Consider the following 20,907-nt stretch of genomic DNA (forward strand, 5'->3'; position numbering starts at 1 on the left):
CATTATAGGATAATGCAGGATACTTCAGTGCCCTAAAGCCCAATATACTGTACCTATTTATCTCCCTCTTTTTTAATGTTGATTCCCTGGTAACTACTGATGTTTTTAACGTCTTTATAGTTCTGCCTTTTCCAAAATATCCTGAAATACAATATGTAGCCTTTCCATATTGGCTTCCTTTATTAAGCAAGATACAAGTCATACTTCCTCCATATTTCTTGATAGCTCATTTGTGTTTATTGCTGAGTAATATTCCAGTGTCCTGATGTACACATTTGTGTATCCATTCACATAACTTAGTATTGTATATTTTTAAATGTGCGTGTGTGTGTGTGTGTGTGTGTGTGTGTGTGTGTGTGTGTGTGTGTATACACCTGCACATGCTTGTGGTAGTACATGTGTGGAGGTCAGAAGGCAAACTGTGGGTGTCTATTCTCTCTTCCACTGCATGGGTCCTGGAGATCTAACTCAAGTCTTTAGTCTTGGGAGCGGCACCTTTGCCCACTGAACTGTATCACTAGCCCTTACTGTTGTATTTTACACAATAGAATGCTTCTGTACATAACAGTTGTTGAACCAACTGTTCAACTGGTTAGATAGTTAGGGATAGCCAGGGCAGTTAAGTTGTTAGGCACTGACTACACAAATATACAGTTAAGCAGCTCATCGAGAGGAGAAGCTTAGCCTGGCAGTGTGGACAGCTTTTGAGGGCCCAGGCTGGCTTTCTTTTTTCAGTTTTCCGAGACAGGGGTTCTCTGTAGTTTTGGTGCCTGTCCTGGATCTTGTTCTGTAGACCACACTGGCCTTGAACTCACAGAGATCCTCCTGGCTCTGCCTCCCGAGTGCTGGGACTAAAGGCATGTGCCACCACTGTCAGGCTGAGGACCCAGGCTTTTAAGCATCATCTCAAATCTCCCTAGAAATGCATTGTTCAGTAACACCAGACACCAGCCACTTGAGGCTACTAGAACATAAATTAACTAAAAGTAAACAAAGAAAGAGTGTCTCAATTGCACAGGCTCCCTCGCCGCTGCTCCATAGCACTCCATGGCTGGTGCCTACCATTTTGAACAACACAGATGCAGAAATTTCCTTCACTGCAGAAACTTTCAGTGGCTAACCCTGATTCACATAAAAGCATTCCAGCTGGAGGATGGGACTGGAATTAGTTGACCAAGCTGATTCTGGTTTCTCTAATGCTTTAGCTCTTTTGTGCAACTGTCACTTTACAATAGAAGAGATGAAGCCGAGAGATTTGTTTGCTGGGAGAAAAATGTTGCTTAAAATGACTTGCTGGGGATGAAAAGGCTGTCCCGGCCAGTGAAGCTGTGAAATGCCCCATGACAGCTGCAGGATGCTTGGCTTGACAACAGTCTCGGCCCTTGATCAGCTAGTGTTAAGGAGTCTTACAGATCTCCCAACTCTTGCTAATGTAGTTGGGTGAAAAACAAAGGCTTTCTTTAATTTGAGGGGATGGGATAGGTGTGCAGAGGGTATTCAACTATTCAAGTGAAAACTGTGAGAAGTTCATGCCCATCCCTTCCATAAACTCCTCTGGCCACTGCATGCCAGGAATGTGAAGCTTGAATGAATAGTGGACATGTGCCACAGAAATTGTAGCTAGCTGCCTTGAAATTGAAATTACTGTTATTTGGGAGCAAAGCAAATAGCAGTTAAGTTTTTCCCTTTTTGCCAGCTCTTTGGATGTGGTCAGTTCTAATTCCATTCCCCTGGTGGGTGTAACACTGATGCACAGTATTGCCGGCTGTCACTCCATTTAGATTTCAGTCTTCTGTTCATTTTATGTATGGTATTTTGATAAAGTCTTCAGTTTTTCCTTTGAAACAAAATTGCCAATAACAAACGTTGTATTAAATTGTGTTTTACTTTGGTATCTAATCTGGAAATTTGCTGTTGATATTGGTGATAGGTTTTAGTATGATTTTAGATGCCAATGCTAAATTACACTGCCTGCACATTGCAACTTTAAATATTGACTTCTTGCCTTTTGAAATGCCTGAATTTCTAAGAGACCTAGTATGAAAAGGTAAACTTAACAGAATAACATGTCTACTATAATTCCTGTGAAAAGACTTAACATATTCTGTTATTTGGAGGTTCAGTCAGGGTGTGACCACTTGGAAACATAACTGTCTATAAATACAGACCTAGAATTGACAATTTTCTCTAAAAATAGGCCCAGAGAAAATAGTATATTATCTTGCAAGTTGAGAATTTGAAATGCCAGATCTCGAATGAAGAATTTTCATTCAGTCTTTAGGTCACTCTTGCCCGCTAAACAACCATTACAAGAGTAGCCAAGGTTTAATCAGTATTTAACAATTATTGAGCTTGTTCAACTGACTTTACAAAAAAAAAAAAAGAACACTCTGTCCCCCTCGAACAAAAGACAGAGTATTAGATGGGCTTGGGTTGTCATGTGTGCTGTGGTGTGTGTGTGATTTAGATAATGTTTCATGTTATTGAAGTCTAGAAGAACTGTTTATGGTTTCTCAGCATTGAATTGTTTTCTTAAAAGCTGGGAAAGGGGAAAGAATCAATATTAAGGCTTTTGGAATAGCAGCTTTTTACGGCATCCCCCACCCATCCAGAACAATTAAATACAGCTACTTTTATACAGGATCTAAAGGAACAATCTCTATTAAAAACAGCATTCTGTGGACAGAGCTTGAGCAGTTCCAAATGGGTTTCCATGGGGGCTGCCCTGCAATGTGACCACTGGGAGAAACTGTGGCCATTGCCAGTGGGACAGGGCCATCTAGGCAGGAGAAAGGCACTTAGGTGAGGAGTGCCTGGCATGCATGCCAGAGAGGTTGTCCTGGCAGCTGCACTCATTCAGCCATGTTCTTCAGCCTCAAAAGCAGGAGGGGCAGAGGCAAATTGCTTTTGTACAGGCGACAGCACACGAGGTTAAGCTGCAAGAAGGGGAGTCAGAGGATGTGCTTGTGCAGAGCATTGGGCAGAGCTGGGGGCTTCCAGTCACAGCTGGGGACAGTGGTGAAGGATTGCTCTCCATCCTTCAGGTCTTCCGCTGTTGTCCTGAGGCCCTTGGAGAGTGGATACATCTTTATTTGGTATTTCACACATGGGCACCGTGACCTCACTAGTCAGGAACACACTGATCTGCACCAACTCTATTTCTGCACTAATTGCATTCCCTGGATAATTAAGATGAAAATGAGTAGGGAGCATTCATTAAAAAAAAAAAAAGATAATACTTTTTTAGGTTTGGGGGTTTTGTGGTGGTCTTGCTGTTTTGACAGGTTCTCTCTGTGTAGCCCAAGCTGGCCTCTAACTTCTGACTCATCTGCCTCAGCTCTCCCCACTGCTGGCATTACAGTTGTTTGCCATCATGCCTGCCCGATGAACGTTTTTATACATATTCAGCCACAAGCTGCCTTACAGAATGGGATGGTCTTTTACTTTGGACACACTGAAGATTCTGGTGAGAGTGGGATATTTAGAGAGTGGCTGACTTTTGTATCATCATGTTTAGTTAGCACTCTTGGGTACTGGATCATTGTGGAAGAAAACCTTTGGTATGACTTCCTATAAAAGCTGGTGGAATCAGCTGGTAACTTTTGTTGGTCTGGGACAAAATTGGAGAAAGAATTCTTTGAGTTTCTGGAATAAGATGGATAGATATGACTCATCAACATTTACTTGTGTTAATCGCTCATATTTTTAACAAGCTAAATGTTTTCTCTGTAATGAATTGGTGTTTATGAACATGCATTCTAACCACTACTTTTTATAATTACTACTGAACTACCATACATTATCCTTCTCTGAGGCAAAAGGTAATGAAATACGCTACTTTTTAAAAAACACTTTCCTTTATGTGATTCTTAAATATTTTTAATAAAGCACATAATTTTATCATCTTGCAGCTTCTTTTTTTTTTACCGCCTTTATCCTCTACAACTGCATAGCATAGGTTATGTGATCTTGTGAAGAGACTGTCAGGGTGTCTTAGACAGATCGAAGTTCTGATGGAAGCAGATCAGAAAGGTGCAGCCAGACTCCCAGGGAGTTAGGTTGCCTTTCTGAGTTTTGTGGTCTTTGGCCAGCATGTCAGTATGCACAGCTATGAAATGTTCCTTTTTGATGGAAGAATATTATTCTCCATGGTTTTATTGTTCCCATCATTTTTCAAGATTATGAATATGCTCTTCAGATAAAGAGCACAGACCACAACCTAGCACAACAGGATGGCACTCACTCCACCCCTTCTTTATTTCTGTTAACTTTTATTTATTTATTGAGAAGTTCATGTATGTATACAATATGTTTGATCAAATCAACTGCCTAGTCCCTCCTCAACGATTCCCATAATCCTGCACCACTTCTCCCTCCCAATTTCATGGGCTTCTTTTTTTATTTTGTTTTAATTCACTGAGTCTGTTCAGTGCTACAAGTACGTATGTGGGACAGGGCCATCTGCTGGAACATGGACAACTTGTTAGGGGACATATCCCTTAAGAAAACTGCTTCTTCATCCCCAGTAGCCTTCACCTGGCAATAACTTCTCCTCTCCCCCATTCATGTGGGGGCTTTTGACTGGTTTGATCTTTTACAGGTCTGTGTATGTAGCCACTGTGAGTTCCTATGTCTAACAGCTGTCTGGAGAACAGATTCTCAGTAGTTCTCTGCAGCCTCTGATTCTTAAAATCTTTCTGTCTCCTCTTTCATCATGATCCCTGAGCCTTGGGAAAAGGGTGAATGACATAGCTCTCCCATTTGGGGCTATGCACTCTATAGGTTCTTATTTTCCGTGCTCTGACTAGTTGTAAGCCTCTGTAGTAATCAGCATCTACTCAATAAGACGTTTCTCTTGTGAGGATTGCTTTCCAAAATCTTTTTGCTTTGGGATAGCCCACTTCATGTGGCTGTCAGTTCATCCCGTGAGAGGCAAGTCTATGTGATTGGGAGCTCTTCCCTCTGTGTCACATTGCAGTTTGGGAGGCTCTCTTCATGTGGTCTGTGCTAGACTTCAGCCTGAGTCCTGCAAGTTTTCTTTTGGTCAGAAGACTTGTAAGAATGATACAAAATACAGACTGTCTCCTGAGTTTGTATGTCATCTTTGCACAGGGGCTGTGCTGAAATCGTCTGCATCGTATCAGTTTTAATATGTGCTGTCAAACTGAACACTGAGTTCCACAGTAGGCTCAAACAGCTTTAAATCTCTCCCTGGTTTCTCTATCAGGGAAATCACTTCTTTAAAAGCTGTTGGGACCTCCTCATTTGTTTTATCTTACTAAAGTTTGGTCAAAAACACTTCCTTTCTATAATGAGAAGTTACACAGAGGCTGGGGCTATGAGTCTGGGGAGGTTATCAGAAGATGAGTAATCAATCCCTCGGGCACATAGAACTGCACGGTGGCTTTCTGCTAGGTGCTCATGGCCTGTCATTCAGAACAACTGTTTCCATTCTGCCTGTAAAAGCACTCTTCTTATCTAACCTTTGGATTTATTGCTTATGTTTAAGCTTTATTGCCTTTGTTTACATTGTAAATGTGTTGATTTAGATTTTTTTCTAAGTGTTTTTTTTCTTCTGCGTGTTATTGTGTTTTCAGTCTTTACTATAAATGACTAGCTGCAAAGGCTGTCTTCTGTAAACAACCCCTCCCCCCAAGATGATCCAGTCTTGGAGTAAACTCAAGCTCCCCTGTGATCAGCAGAAGTGGCTCCAGTTGAGGTAACATCTGTGTCACAGCAAGGATACTGAAAGCCAGGAGCAGGTCAGACTGGATAGCTAGCTGGCATCTGAGATCTACAGGTGTCAGGATATTACACTCAGGTACTAGAGTCAGGTGAGAAGTCAGCTTGTTATCTGGGGAACCAAGTAACTTATCCATAAGTTGAAGTGAATTTTTCTGCCTGAGGTGACAAGGATCAGGAAGTAGCTAAAGAAAATTGGTAATTAGTTCCTGGACTGCTGTCTGTTTTATTAGATTCGTTGCCTTTATGACCTTAAATGAAATGGATCAGGAGTGGTCTGAGAACTCTCCTGTGATCCTGGCACACTTTCCATGATGCTGTCTGCAGATTCTTTTATGTGTTCTTGTGTGTGCATGCATACTTATGGGGGTGTGCATTTATGTATAGTCATTCCTTCCGCAGCCTCCACCCTGTTTGTTTGTTTTGTTTTATTGAGACAGAGTTTCTCTGTGTAAAACCCTGGCTGTCCTGGAACTTGCTCTGTAGATCATGCTGACCTCTTAACTCAGAGATTTGCCTGCCTCTGTCTCCTGAGTGTTGGGATTACAGGCATTGTATAAAGTGTGGGGATGACCTCTCTAAGGTATAATTGTGGGAAAGGTTTTATTGTAGATATGAAGGAGAGTACTGCCAGAGGCATCTAGAAGAGTCCAAAGTAATATACTCAACATGGCCAGCAGACTGAACCAGGCCACGACAGGAAATAGAGGGGGAAGAACGAGAGAGGAAGACAGGAGATGAAGATAACATAGAGAGAGCAAAGAGAGGAAAGCCAAAGAAGACCAAGAGAGCACATGGCTAAAATGGAAGGGTTATATAGGAATTCAGAGCTAGAGTTTAGGGTAGGGGGTGGGGTGAGAAGAGCCACAGGTACTGGCTGAGCCTGGCGACCATCACTCTCTTTGTTATGGTAATAGGCACCACAGTTAGAGATTTGTCATGACAGTAGATATCACTGTCATTCTTACACTTAAAATATTTCTTTCTATGATGATTTCTGAGAGAAGACCTATGTGCTCTAGTAGTGAAATTTTCAAACTTCCCTTCCTTTTCTCTCTCCATCTCCCGCCTTCCTCCCTCTATTTCCCCCTCTCCCCTCCTACTTTCTACTTTCATTTCTTTCCTTCTCCCTACCCCCCATTTTTTGTTAGAAATGGAGACTCACCATGTAGCCCAGACAAGCATTGAGTTCATGGTTCTCTTGCCCCTTCCTGGGACCACACACTCCACTTTGAAGCTTCTTAAAACCCAGGGTGGTTTCTAAAGGTTCTGAGCCTCTGTTAGCACTGTTTAGACAGCACAGGATGCTTTGTACAGCAGCAATGGGTGCTGTACTTTCCTTCAATATTGACTGAAGCATCAATCTGACCTTTGAAGTCAAGGTCATTTCCATTTTTCTGTCCCATAGGCTTCCCATGGCATTCTGTCATCCCTGATTTGGGTGGAGAATGCACATGAACCTAGAATTGTAGGTGTTGAAAAACTCTTTAGAATGGGTTATTAATCCAAACCAGAGCTTCTTGGCTTCCTGTGCTTGGCTTAGAATCTGTTCTATGACGATAGTTTTTACAAAACACTTATGAATAAGAAATAAACTCCAAGTATCTTTCCCCTATCTCCTGCCAAACTATACCAGGAAACAGTATCTCATTACTTCTGTTAGGATTTATTAATACTGACCCTCCCAACTCTTGAATCTTTCAGGTTCGGCTCACATTGCTTCTATTTTTATCGTAGTCTAAACTGTGGTCATATGGATATCAAAATAAATACTGGAATATTCTAGCTTGGGAAGGGGAGAGGCAGCAATACTTACAATAACATATCTACAAACATCCTGCTTTCCTCTGCTATTCCAAAAAAGGGAAAAGGCAGGAGGTGGAGAACATCTGCAAGTAATGGACATTTTCCTTTTCTATGTCATGCATATTCATCATAACCCACTCACCACCCCAGGCACTGCTTACTGTGCATTGCTTTGGAGATCCCTGTTTCTGTTGCCGACAAATTTGACTCAACACAAAGGGTGCTCCCTTCTTCCCTGGCTTGGGACTCTGAAGGCATCACTACAAATAGAAGTATGGCTTGCCAGTGTATTCTATTCCTGTTTTTCTTTCATCCCTTGGTCACTTTTTCTGTTGTGGTTGTTAACAAAGAGAAAGACTCTTATTTTGTTTAGTATGAGCAATAAGCCAACTTGTTTCGGGAAAGGGTGTGTATGTGTGTGTGTGTGTGGTGTGGTGTTGGGGATTGAACCCAGCACTTTACACATGCTAGGCAAGTAGTCTACCAATGAACTACTTCCTTAGCCCCAGAAGGATACTTTTAAAAAGCAAATATATTAATTAAGATTTATAAACCAATGCTTTCAAAATTCAGCAGTTACAGAAGGGCAATAAGTGAAAATTGTCTCCAGATGGAATATTTTGCTTTTAATATGTTTCCTCTGTAATTACCACAAAGCAGGAGCTGTGTCAAGAATTTAGGTGCAGAGGTTTAGATGTCTTTCTTACTTGGTTCCTTCAGTTAAATGTTCTCCATCATAAAAATGTGGCCTGTGAAAACCAACAGATTATGTTCATAAGGTTTGGAGAATAGTATGCCAGGGATATGGTTGTCAGCAAATGAATGAACATTTCATTTAGTATGTATGTATGACCAAGGCTACTCATTGTCACCAGGTTCTAGATTAAAGAGATTTGAGACTGGGAACAGATATCCCATTCTGTGTATTCTAATGCATGGGATGGAGGGGACGGGGAAGAAGGTGGCTTCAGATCATCTGGACCTAAAATCCGACACGTTACTTTAAATTTGTCCAGCAACCTAGGTATTGAGCCAGGCATTATTTCAGTAGAATCAATAAACAACACAGTTGGAAGCCAAATAGATTTTAGTGCCATATACACTGCATCGATGCAGTGAGGCACCTTTTTGAAAGCATTGAATCATAAATTCTAGTTAGTGTTCGTGAGCCACACAACACCCTGGCAGGGTATTTTGGTTTAGATAAAGGGTGTGTGTGTTGATTGTTGCACTGAACACTGTATTAAAGCACAATTTTATGTGAGAATTTTTGCTTAGGAAGTCTGACTGCTCTTGACTGGATGCAGTTCTTTGTCAAATGGAGAGAAGTATCCACAGTCAGTACCAAGCACTAATTCAGGGTTAGTTTTTTTTTTTTTTGGTTTTTCGAGACAGGGTTTCTCTGTGTAGCTTTGCGCCTTTCCTGGAACTCGCTTTGGAGACCAGGCTGGCCTCGAACTCACAGAGATCCGCCTGGCTCTGCCTCCCGAGTGCTAGGATTAAAGGCGTGCGCCACCACCGCCCGGCTCAGGGTTAGTTTTTAAAAGCTATTTTCAGCCATTTGCACTTTTTCCTAAGACTAGCACTTTGCTGGCTCATTAGAGACGTTTAGGGGTTTTTTTGTTTTATTTTTTTGTTTTGTTTTTTGTTGTTGTTTTTGTGGATGAGAACACTAGGACACTCACTATGCATCACTTTCTCAGCAAGTTAACTTCTTTCTTTCCTTACCCCCTTCCTTCTTTTGATGTCATTTTGAGACAGACTCACTGTGTAGCCCAGTATGGCCTGAAACTTGTTTTGCCAACCAAACTGACCTTAAACTCTGATCCTCCTGTCCCAGCCTCCTAGGTGCTGGGATTACATGGGTGAGCACCATCAGCACTGGCTCATTGGAGGTATTCTTAATGAGTTGGGGCATGGATATCTTTCCCGGAAGTCTTCCTCACAGTTTGGGGCTAACTCTAGCACACACTTCTATAAAGGCAAGAAAGTGTTGATCTATTGGTCCCAGATGTGATGTCAACTTGGTCGTCTTTAAAAGGCTTAAAGAGTCGGCCTATCGGAAAAGTGGCTTCTCTATGTTGAATGTACTTGCCGTGCTACCTCCCAGAGCACACAGATGGTAGGCAAGGGAGAGGGCACTGACGTGGGTTCCACCACTGAGCTACACCCTCAACCAAGCTGTTTATTATTTTAAAAATATTTTTGTTAAAATACAGAATCAAATATTTTTCATATCATACTTTTCTCGTGTTGTCTCTTCCACTAGCCTTCCCCTTCCCCTACACTCTTATTATCCAGTCAGGCACATGCAAATGCACGCACACACACAAACACACACCATTGAGCTTTCTGTGTAACTAAGAACCTGTACTATTTGACATAGTTCTGTAGTATGAGTTTCTTAAGTATAGGATTTAAGAATCTCTTTCCTATGAAACTTCACCTTTGACCTTGCCTTTTTCTTTGAACAGCTCAGAGTAGTATATGTAGGAAAACAGTGTAAGTCTGGAAAATTGTTGGATAGTAGACCAGTCTCTGTAAACAAACCCTTAAAACGAGTGCTCATAAATATCCATGGGTATGTCCTTCTGTCATATCCACTACAATAAAGTACAAGAGTATCTTTGTCCAAAGCTAGGCAGAGAGTTCTTTCTGTTACATTTTAAAGATATTTCTCAAAATTAATGAAAAGTGGTTGGCAATTGCGGCTCTATGCAACCTCATTCTCCACAAGGGGAATTAGATCGGTAGGATGTTAGCCAGTTCCTCCTGGCCCAACCTGTAGTAGGTTTCTTCTTCATGCTACTTCCTTGCTTTCCACAGCTTCCTTTCTGAACCTGTATTCACATCTGCAGCAGCCAAGAGAGGGAAGGTCTGAAAGGCCCGCTCTGTTGTTCTCTGAACCCTGTTAGCCAACAACATCAGCTCTGCCTCAAGCCATGGCAAGAGCCAAATTAAACAGCCTGCGTATGAAATCCTGCAGTCTGCTCCATGGCTGGCCTCTGTACCTTTCCTCTCAGTTACTTCACCCAGTCACTCTGTACCATTGAGCCACTGAAGGTGTGCAGAGCATATACTGTCAAGGAGAGTGGATGTTAGGCTAGGTGGAAAATCGGTAGCTGAGATTTCCCCTGTTCATGGCCTTAGAGAGATACACATCACCAAGTCTTAAGGGAATGCTGGTGCATAATTTATTAGCCTTTTCAAGCATGTAAACTGCAAAATCCTTTACCAACACAGGGTGTGATGTCTTCAGATATGACATTTGCCTTGTTTGGAACAGTGTTTCAGGGGGAATGGGGCAATGGGGAATTCATATAACATTATCTGCTGCAGGTGAAGAGGACCCTGCTTACGCTTAAAGTGTATTCTATAGAAGGATGTGGCTGATCCCCACTGTGTTCTCAGCATTCCTGAAATCTGAGCGGGGGGGGAATGATTTTAATTTGATATCAAAGTTACTTGTACCCAAGAATGATGGAAAAACAAATGATTTTGGCTGCCTCCGAACACATTAGACATCTGGGCAACTGTGGGGGTCCCCGAACCTATGTCCCTCTTCAGGGCACCATCTGTGGAAGGCCAGCTCCCACCTTTTACAAGGTTCCTATGAGGAAGAGAGAAGAATAAGGAATTTGTAGATAGAAAGATAGAGGAGATAAGACAGACAGAAATGCAGGATAGCTTTGGGAGGACCTGGATCAAAATCCACCAGCCCCTTCTGTCTCTTCAATATGGCTTTTTATAACAATGCCAAGGGGCAAAAGACCTCCCCCTTGCTAGACCAAAGCATACCTCACAGCCAAGTGCAGACCCTTCCAAACACCTGGTAACCACGCACACACATGGTCAAGCCATCCCCTTATGCAGTCCTGCTGGGTAAAGCAAGCTCAGATCTCACTAGGAAACCTCTGTGGACTCCCACAGGCAACCCTGAGCCAACCTGGTGCTGCAGGACTGAAGCACTTCAAACAGATCTCTCTAGGTGTCCCCTGGCCCTGTCTCAAGTCCTATAATAATCCAGACCCCCCAGTCACCTCTTAAGCCAGTGGCTTATCATAATACACATCGTGCTTGAGATGTGATGTTGCTGGGATTCTCTGGGAGAATCCCACCTGCCAGCCATTGTGACAGAGTGCTGTTACAGACATCTGGATCATCTAACAACTAGAAACTTGGTTTATGTAAGAATGAAGTACCTCAGTATTAACCTTGCCATGTCTGGAAAATAGAGTGAAGTACCTCAGTATTACCATTGCTGTGTCTGGTACATAAGAAGGAAGTACCTCAGTATTACCATTGCTATGTCTGGTACATAAGGATGAAGTAACTCAGTATTACCACTGCCATGTCTGGTACATAAGAATGAAGTAACTCTATTAGCACTGCCATGTCTGGTACTTAAGAATGAAGTAACTCAGTATTAGCACTTCCATGCTAGATTTCTTTGAGAGAGAGAGAGAGCAAAGAAGAAAATAAAGTGCATTCGATGTTAAGAAGAGAGAAACTGGCTTCTAAAATCCTTTTCTTACTTTTATGACCCTGGGTCATCTAAGTAGAAGTAGTGCAAGGAAGTATGAGGCAGGCTACCTCACAGGCTTGAATTCAACTTTAACTATCAGAATCCTAGAGGTCTTGGGGTGTATGTTACTGAAACCTGAGTCAAAGGTGACTTGAGCCAGTGTGATTTAGTAATCTCAGTTGACAAATATTTATTGAGCACTCATGCACTTTGAGCTGGACAAAGAACAAGGTCACACAGGTTATTCAAGACCTATATCGACACATTGTGTCATCCAGAGGCAAGGAGAATACATATGAGCCAATTAAAAATAACAACAATCCTCTATCTTAACTGGTACATGTGTTACAAAGTCAAAAGCAAGTTCATGACTAGGGGACATACAAGAAAATGGAGTCAGTTGCATGGAGCTACAGTATGCAGGAGTCCCCATTTAGTTTGCAAGCTTTAAGAATGAAAGTGTGGAATGATCAGAGGCTTGGAAACTGGTATTTTGTAGAACTGCCTCAGATTACAGAGGGATGCTCTAACTGTGTGGCAGGAAAGCTCCAGAACATTCTTGGCTAGAGTGGAAGGGGTATTACTCATGCCTGCAAACCAACCTGCTAGAACCCAAATTCCTAAGGGCTTGTCCTCTGAAACTGTCAGTGTGATAGCTCAGACAAAGTGATTCACAACCTTTTTTGTTCATTGGCATCAAGGCCCATGGAGAATGTGGGCTCACATTTAAAATCCTCCTGCTTCTCCAACCAGACCCTGAAACTTGAGAGGATAGAGTGCTGCTGTTGAGAGCCCACACCTGCTGGTCTTCCCAGGAAGGTTCACTAGTATTGACTGCTAAAACCAAGTTTGATTTTTAGTAGAAATCTAATTAAAACCAACATAGTAAGGTAAACATTTTTTTATAATTACTGTGAGAGACAAACATCCAATTTGATCATTAAAAATAGAATAATAATACATACTGCCTGTTCCCAAGTCAAACTTTGTTTAGAAGCTACTAGTCTGAGATACTAGTGGTAAAATAACATTTTAAAAAGTTCCATCTCTGCTCTGTCTGCAGTTCATGCAAGTTACTCCTTTGGCAGAATTCGATGCATTTTAACAGTAACCTCTTCTTGAAAAGCTGAGAAGCTGTGAAACTGAGATATTTGGTGACTGGATCCCTCTCCACATTAAGCCTGTGATTTTCTATCACCAAGTGCCAGTAATACAGGAAGAAGTTCTCTTGTGGTTTATCTGTGTTTGTCATTAAACTTTGCTAAGCCAGCAAGCCTAAAAAGTGGACTTACTGTGGGCTCTTGCCCTTGGCAGATGAGCTCCACAGGCCCTGTTCCACTTAGGTTGCCTTGCCTGGTGTCAGTGTGGGTCTGGTCTGTACAGAAATCTCTGAACTACCCTAGCAGCTGGGGAGCACTCATCTGTAGTGAGAAGGCCAAGCATGGCCAAACCTGTGAATGTCTTGTGTGTCTTGATGGGTCCCTATGTGATTATTTAGCCTAGTGTCATAATACCTTGCTTTATGCTTCCAAAAAAGTCTTAAATGATTTGAGTGTTCTGTAGCTTAGCTTTCTCCATCAAGGAATCTCATTTGTGATAGAAAGAATGTCTCAGATAGTTTATTAACTTGGGACAAGAGATACTCAGGCAAGTTTAGTGGAGTGGAATGAACTAAGCCTATGCCAGAACTTGGATATCTGTTATAAGATTAGGCCACATGAGCTTCCTTGGGGGCATGAGTGTGTGTGTGGTCAGCCCCTGATTTCATATAAGTTGCTAAGGCATAGTGCATAAGGGATGGCTAGACAAGAGGATTCAGAGCACAGCAGTAGGGGTTCAGGTCTTCAATGCAGCATGAGCAAAGCTTGAAGAGTAGACAAAGCAGAGCCTTTTTGTAATCTGACTATCTTGAATCGCTTGTCTGTCTTTTCTCAGAGAGCAGAGCTGACATCTGATAAGGACATGTACCTTGACAACAGCTCCACAGAAGAAGCCTCGGGAACATATCCTATTGATGACGATGACTATTCTTCTGCCTCTGGCTCAGGTAAATCTGCCTGATGGATACCATTCTCTATGCCTGAGCATGCACATATATTGCTGTGCCTTCTTCCATGACATGCACAGCATGTGTCATAGTCATGAGTAGTTTTGGGGTACAAATTCTAGTTCCTTATAACTTAAGCTATAAGATCTTGGCAATTTAAGTCTCAGTTTTCTCATTTACAAAATGGAAATATATATTTATTATATATATAATATGTTCATTATATATTCAAATGTGTATATTTATAAATAAATATTTCCATGTATTTACCACATAAAGCTTTTGTAGGGATTAAAGAAGTTGAGATGTTAGCCTTAAATTTTATTGTTAAAATTTTCAGAGTATGGTCATAGAAAACTTTTAAGAAATCCTGCAAATATCAGTCTCATAAAATGCCTGCTGTATTAAGATTATACTCAAAAACTAAAACTTACAGGCTTTTACTTGTATTGCTCATAAGTTGGAGGGACAGTGTAGTAGCCGGGTACTATAAAGGCAGCATTATATCTTTGACTTCTTTGGTGTATTAGTTATCTGTTGCTTCTGCAAAGCTGCCTAACAAACCATCCTAACACTCAGTAGCTTGTAGCAATGGGTATTTGTTTAATTCATTATTCTGCAGGTTTGCCATTTAGTGCTGGCTCCTCACATGTTTGCAGCTGAAGCTTGGCTGATTTTGACTTAGCTCTGTTATGTGTCTGGGAAAACTGAGCAGACTTGGCCTTAGTCCACATGGCCCTTCATTCTCCAGGTGGCCAGCTATTTGTTCACAGAGTGAAGCAGAAATCTAATCCTAGACTTATAGCTTGGCACAGAATTGTGTGTGTGTGTGTGTGTGTGTGTGTGTGTGTGTGTGTGTGTGTGTGTGTGTACAGTGCAATGCTAGGAGTTGAAGCCAGTATATTAGCTTTATTATTCCTGTGACCAAGTTCCTGACGGTAGCGTCACAAGAAAGGAAGGATCTCTGTGTCTCGTGGTTTTAGAGAGTTTGTTTGGCCTCATGTACTTAGTGGAGCATGACAATTGGAACATGTAATGGAGGAGGCCCTTCACTTCATAATTGACAGGAAGCAGATAATATGGAAGGCAATGATGACTATGTATAACTTCCCAAGGCAAGCCCTGTTACCAATATCCCCTGCCTTCTAATGTTTCTACTACCTTGCAAAATAGCACCACTAGGTAGGGACCAAGTTTCCAATACGTGAGTCTGTGGGGGCACAATTCACATTTAAACCATGACACCCAGGGCCCCACGTTTGCAAACCACTGAGCAGTGTTCCCAGCCCCAAGTTGTATCTCTTCTTGGAGGGAGCTGTCATCACATTGCAGAGAATGCAGGTACAAGGAGGAGTAAATAGGCCTGGGCATTTTCCCTAGTATATGTTACCTGGAAATGTTTTACCTGTGCCGGGAATGGCTCCCAAGAAGCTGAGAAAAAGGAAGAGCTAAGCATGGAGTTAGTATAAATCAGAAATGTCTGGCCGGTAGCATGTAAGAAAGTCTTAGTAAGACCTTTTTTTTCTTAAAGTATCTGTTACAGATTAAACTATGGTAACAGTTACTATGCTGAATATAAATGTGTGACAATGAGGTTGGCCTAGGATTCAGAAGGCCCTAGAACAAACAAAAGTCAATTGTGCCTGGTAAAGAGCTAGACTTATTGTAACATGAATCTTAAAAGGTCTTATAATAAAAAACCCAGAACCAGATGTTGGGATGAAAGCTGAGAGATCAGAGAAGCAGAACAGCCAGCCACTAGTTTACCTCTATGAAATCCTCAGTCTCAAGAGAGTGAGTTCCTGTTTCTTCATGCCTTATGTACCTTTCTGTGTCCTGCCATATTACTTCCCGGGATTAAGGTGTGTGTCACCACTGCCTGGTTCTGTTTCTCTCATGTAGCCCAGTGTGGCCTTGAACTCACAGAGATCCAGACAGATCTCTGCCTCCCGAGTGATTGGATTAAAGGTGTGTGCCACCACTGCCTGACCTCTATGTCTAATATAGTGGCTGATTCTGTCTTCTGATCCCCAGGTAAGCTTTATTGGGGTACATAATATAACACCACATTTCCCTCTTTTTTGTCTAAAATAATAAAAGGTTATAACTAATATAAGAAAAACTATATACAATAAGTATTTTGAATATATACAGCCAAGAATTACATTAACAATGCCCAATCTATTAACATTTGACAAATTCAGAGAAAATACTCCATTATTTATCTTATTTTAATGAGTCCAAAATGTTGTACCATATTCACTTTCTATTCTAACTTTATTACCAAACAAAAATACTTCTTGATGTCATTCAAACTTATACACCTTACACCTCTTTAGTGAGTTCTTTTCTGAATTTGTTAATGAGGAAAACTATAAGTATCTAATCTTCAATCCCCTCAGAGACCCAAGAAGGAAATAATATTAACTGAGTAAGCAGGAAGTGCAAACAAGTGACATCCAAAAAATTTAAGAAATGACAGAAACAGCTGGCTGCCTGGACAGTCACCCAAGGTTCTTCTGCAATGTTAGGGCATCCATCTTCAGCCTATAGGCCTAGCATACCTGACAGACTTTTCTGTGAAGTAGGATTTTCTGAAGGGCTGTCCTACTTTGTCTTGGCAAGGTGCAGCAGTCCTTTTTTTATGTGTCTTGCTTGTTCATTTTGGATAGCATACTGTTAGCATTTGATGTAAGGGTACTTTCTTACCCAGTGGCTAACTTTTGACACAAGGAAAGTAAATTCCATATGGAGTTTCTTCAATGCCTATCATCTTCTCTGAAGTAAATTGGTGCTGCCAGGAGCAGACATGTCTCATAGTCATAAAAAAAGAAAAAAAATGTTATTAAAACATCTTAAATGTCATATTCTATAGGTCTCTGAAGTGTTTGAAGATGACCTGTCTACCTAAAACATATTTCTGTTTAACCTTGAAAACATACCTAATATGACTACAAGTTTGATTGTAATGACTATTAACTTGCATTTCTTATATCCTAATTAGTTGGTAATAATAACTTTTAAGGACTAGCAATTTGCATTACATTGTTAAATGAACTGTATAGGTACAATACCTTGAATGAGATTAGAAATATTTGTACAGTATTTTCTAACAAAATCAATCTCAAATTTGTATCAATATACATAATTTGCATACAATATACAAAAGCCAATCCAATGTAAAATATTTAAAACTAGTAGTTGTTTTTTAAAAGTAGATTCAATAATCTACTTTCTTATCTTATATCTATATCCTCTCCTTTTTCTTTTCAGAGTAGATTCAATAATCTATCCTTTTATCCTATTATTTCTATATCTCTTTCTTTTTTAAGAGTAGATTCAATGATCTACCTTTTATCTATATCCTTTTTTCTTTTTCTTTTTTTTTCAAACAAGAACTCTGAATCTAATCTCCTTGTTTAGCATTTTTTTCTGACCATTATCAATTAACAACTTGTAACCAACCACCCTAAACAATGAGTTATTCATAACCCACTGAAAGACCACAAACCACCCACCCCACCTCTTGGAAATGTGGGTGTGATTTTCTTAAAATTACTTCCTGCTGTCTGGGGGTGACAGCATCTTTAGGGGATCCTGAAAAGAAAAATTTGGGGGTTAATTGGAGGTAGCTGTATCATTTGTTGTCTAGTCTCTGCATAATGCAAAAGTGCAGGGCTTGTCTCAAGTCCTTGCTGGAGTAGTCTGTGAGGCTGGATCATCTCAGCTAGCCATCTGGAAATTGTCCTGAGCAGTTTGTAGTCCAAAGCTGATCTTTGGGTGGTGTTTGTTATCTTAGTGGTATTATCATCGTCCTGATGGAATCATCATTGTAGGGCCCCATCATCTTTTTGGAGACTTCAAAGTTGCTGTTAGGCGTGGTCATGGTTCCCTGCAAAAAACTGATAGAGACTCAAACCCAAAATCATGTACAGGAGCTATATGAAGCCTTTTTTTCTAGAATTAGTCCTCTATATGACCATTAACATTATGACAAAAGTTTAAAATATCTATCTATGTCTATCTATCTATCTATCTATCTATCTATCTATCTATCTATCTTATAAATTTTGATATACAGTTCATACGTTCAGAAAAGTTTTCAAGAGTCAAAATAAAACCAAAGAATTATGAGATTAGTGACAGTATAGTAGTCTCTTAATTTGGATTTTTCTTCTGTCCCGTATCTAGGAACGCCCTGTTTACAGTCCCTTTTTAGGTGACCACAATTGAAACACCTGACATTACTATTTTCCTTCAAACCTCTAGAAATCACCTCTCCTATCCAATTGTCATCATGGTCATGATATTCAAAATTAATTGTATTTCAGATCCATTCCTCCAAGGGTGCTGATCTTGCCTTTAATAGCCTGATTATTCTTTTGTATTGTGCATTAGCATTTCAAAAGCCAGAGATTCAATTTTTATCTGTCTAGCTTCTGAATTTGGTATCATTGTGCTGCTGAAGGCAGCCTTTTGTAAGAAATCAGTGAAGGTTTCTTTGGGGCCCTGTATAACTTTTGTAAATGACTCAATTTTCTTTCCTACTTCTTCAATTCTGTCCCAAGCATTCAAGGGTGCCATTCAGCATAAAATTAGGGTGTGGTCATCATATAAAGATTGTCTTTGTATATCAGCATAATTGCCTTTTCCAAGAAGTTGATATTGGGAAATTTCTATACCTCTAGTCCTACATCATTGTTCAATGGTCTCAGTCTCATCTTTCCACCAGGTCCTCCATTGTAACTGGTGACCAACCTTTAAGACTGCTAAAACCAGATCTTTCCAGTCTTGAGGGATAATTCTATTACAAGTTGACTAGGAGTTTAACATTGCTTCGTGAATAGAGAATGCATACCATATGACACCATAGCTTCTTGACTCTCCTCAAACCTAGCATTTCCACAGGAGTCCATTCAGCTCTTACACAGCCTTGGTGATATCTATCATTTGGCAGTTCCTGTAGGTTACTGGATAGATTAAGGTTGGCTGTTTGAAACCCCTAGGCTGTTTCTCTGTAACCTTATAATGCAATGCTGTGATTGGTTCTCCTTTAAATTCCTCTGTCTGGGTCTGAATTTCTCTTTGATCTGTTTTAACAAGTTTTTCTAAAATTTTTATCTTGGCACTCATATTAACCAACTTTTTAAATGATAAAACAGAAATCAAACAAATAATATTTATAGTTGGCATTACATCTATCCCATCAACACTAATTATCCTCTCATTTAGTTGTTGCATTTTCAGACCACCTAATATATTATCAAGCAGAGACCGAACACCCTCCATTGTAAAAATGCTTCCCATTTTTTTAATGTGGGAAAAAATTATCTTTTAACTAATTTCTCCCTTTATGAAATCTTAATTGACTCACCAACACTGTCGACTGAGTAGAACAGTAGAAGCCCAAGCAGGTTTCAAGGCAGCTACCTAGTGTGGTAGCAACCTGAAATAGGGATCCAGGGAGAGCCCACAACCCACCAGGGGAGAAGAAGTGAAAGATCCAGCCATCTAGATCCAGCTGGTTAGGGACTCTGTCCCGTGTGGGGTGGAGACTCCTACCGTGTGTAGCTCAGGACTGACCTGGGGCCTGCAAGGCCACAGGCAAGTGGCTTTTCTGTGAATTTCTTCCACAAATGTTGGGTGCCAGATGTAACACTAATCTTAAAAGTTCTTATAATAAAAAACCCAGAGCCAGATATTGGGTGAAAGCTAAGAGATCAGAAAAGCAGAACAGCCAGCCACTAGCTTACCTCTATGAAATCCTCAGTCTCAAGAGAGTGAGTTCCTGTTTTCTCATGCCTTATATACTTTTCTGTGTCCTGTCATATTTCTTCCTGGAATTAATGGTGTGTGTCACCACTGTCTGGTTCTGTTTCTTTCATGTAATCCAGTGTGGCCTTGAACTCACAGAGATCCAGACAGACCTCTGCCTCCTGAGTGATAGGATTAAGGGTGTGTGCCATCACTGCCTGACTTCTATGTCTAATTTAGTGGCTGGCTTTGTACTCTGATCCCCAGGTAAGTTTTATTGGGGTACACAATATATCACAACTTACAAGAATGTTTGATTTTGAAAATGACCAATCTGAAATGACAAGAGGCAGTAGCTGACCTAGGAACAACAAGTTTCCACCCTATCCTGCTGTAAAAAATAGCCCTAGTTATTCAAGGGAGTGTGATCACCTCACACATGCAGAACGAGTGTGAAAGAGTTGCTCTCTGTAGCCACAATACTATTAATATTTTTCACTCATGGCCCTTGTTTTGTTTAGCACCTCAAAAGTCCCTTCTAACTGTCATTTCAAAATGTCCTCAGAAATAATAAATGTGGGTCTTTCTGGTCCCCTGTTTCTTCACAGAGCTTATGATCCAGGGTTGTTGTGGATCTGTAGAGGTTGTACAACTCCCAAGATTGTGTTTACTTTTAGTGTATGGGAAACAGGGGCACAGTGCTCACATGCCTCCCAACCTCATCCAGTTAGTTGGAGTGGCACATTTGAAGCCTTGAACCCACTCATCAAATGGACTAGATGGAGATAAGGCTTAACTGTGGGCAAATTTCTTCAGTCACAGATCTAGCTTTAGGCAGATTTTTGTGTGAAAAACAGAAAAGGCATTGATTTTGACTTTAGAAACTATGCCGAGCTGTGTTGTAGACATTGTTTTTCAACTTAAAGGCAGTATTGTATGTAGCTAAAATTTGTGAAGCACTTTGTGCTGGGCAATGTTCTATCCCATCTAACAAACCTGTGATAAAGATATCCCTGATTTTATTATCATTTCC

General features: G+C 40.7%; 1 protein-coding gene and 1 non-coding gene across 3 annotated transcripts in view; one reads left to right on the forward strand and one right to left on the reverse strand.

The window, feature by feature from the left end:
• Positions 1-20,907, forward strand: part of Sdc2 (syndecan 2) — a 113,286-nt gene that overhangs the window by 78,689 nt on the left and 13,690 nt on the right. For both annotated transcript variants that reach the window (XM_052747574.1, XM_052747575.1), the window contains one exon: positions 14,009-14,120. In XM_052747574.1, the coding sequence (XP_052603534.1) occupies positions 14,009-14,120 (112 nt within the window). The remainder of the gene's footprint in view (positions 1-14,008; positions 14,121-20,907) is intronic.
• On the reverse strand, positions 5,068-5,172 carry LOC128117296 (U6 spliceosomal RNA). Its single transcript, XR_008220778.1, has one exon. It is a non-coding gene; the product is annotated as a U6 spliceosomal RNA (small nuclear RNA).

Source organism: Peromyscus californicus, unplaced genomic scaffold (assembly GCF_007827085.1).
Source record: "Peromyscus californicus insignis strain IS unplaced genomic scaffold, ASM782708v3 Scaffold_20__1_contigs__length_68692818, whole genome shotgun sequence".
In the NCBI taxonomy this organism is placed as follows: domain Eukaryota; kingdom Metazoa; phylum Chordata; class Mammalia; order Rodentia; family Cricetidae; genus Peromyscus; species Peromyscus californicus.